Here is a 723-nt window from a genome sequence, read left to right as displayed (position 1 = left end):
GGAGGAGGAAGAGCAAGCAATGGGGGGGAAAGGAAGAGGAGATGAGTTCCCCCACCATATATTACCTGCTGATTCAGCAAACCATCAGGGAAGAAGCCTCCACTATGAGAACTGCCTGTTGATCAGTGACGGACGGTGGTAACACAAACAAAACAGAGGGACCAGGTACCCCCCCACCCCCATGTATAATGATTAGAAAAGGAAACCCAATTATAAGATGAAATCCCAGCTCTCACCTTCTCCAGCCGCTCAAAGTATTCTCGAAGGAAGGCCATTGGTCGGTCAGGGCGAGCTGTGCACAGCTGTACAATGCAATCTTTAAGAAGTTGCTGGATGTTGTGTTTGTGTACATATTGCTCACACTCACGGAGGCTGCGATCCTCCTCACTGCTGGTACTGCACGATGCCATGGCGCCGGTGCTGCAAGAAAAACAAGAAGTTATATAAAGGGGGCAAAAACCAGTGGTGCCCAACCCGGAGCCCCCCTAGTGTCCCTAATTATATAGCCTTCTATACGGGTTCACAGTACAAATCATGAAGTATAGCAACCCACAAAATATAAAGAAGTATTCTGGAACATTATAAGCCCAACCCTCTATTATAATAACTCTAATACCCTACACTGTGTTATAACCCCGTATAATAAAACCCTGTTACCCCTGTATACCTCCCCATCTGTAAATACACCCCTACAACCCTCTGTATACCTCCCCATGTATATTA

General features: G+C 46.5%; 1 protein-coding gene across 1 annotated transcript in view; it reads right to left on the bottom strand.

The window, feature by feature from the left end:
- Positions 1–443, bottom strand: part of PRKAR1A (protein kinase cAMP-dependent type I regulatory subunit alpha) — a 6,086-nt gene extending 5,643 nt beyond the window's left edge. The window contains exon 1 of the mRNA XM_072414018.1: positions 237–443. Coding sequence (XP_072270119.1) covers positions 237–410 — 174 coding nt within the window. The 5' untranslated portion in view covers positions 411–443. The remainder of the gene's footprint in view (positions 1–236) is intronic.
- Positions 444–723: the final 280 nt, after the last annotated feature.

Source organism: Pyxicephalus adspersus, chromosome 6 (genome assembly GCF_032062135.1).
Source record: "Pyxicephalus adspersus chromosome 6, UCB_Pads_2.0, whole genome shotgun sequence".
Lineage (NCBI taxonomy): Eukaryota > Metazoa > Chordata > Amphibia > Anura > Pyxicephalidae > Pyxicephalus > Pyxicephalus adspersus.
Note: the sequence above shows the minus strand (reverse complement) of the source record. Positions and strands in the feature narration are given on the sequence as shown.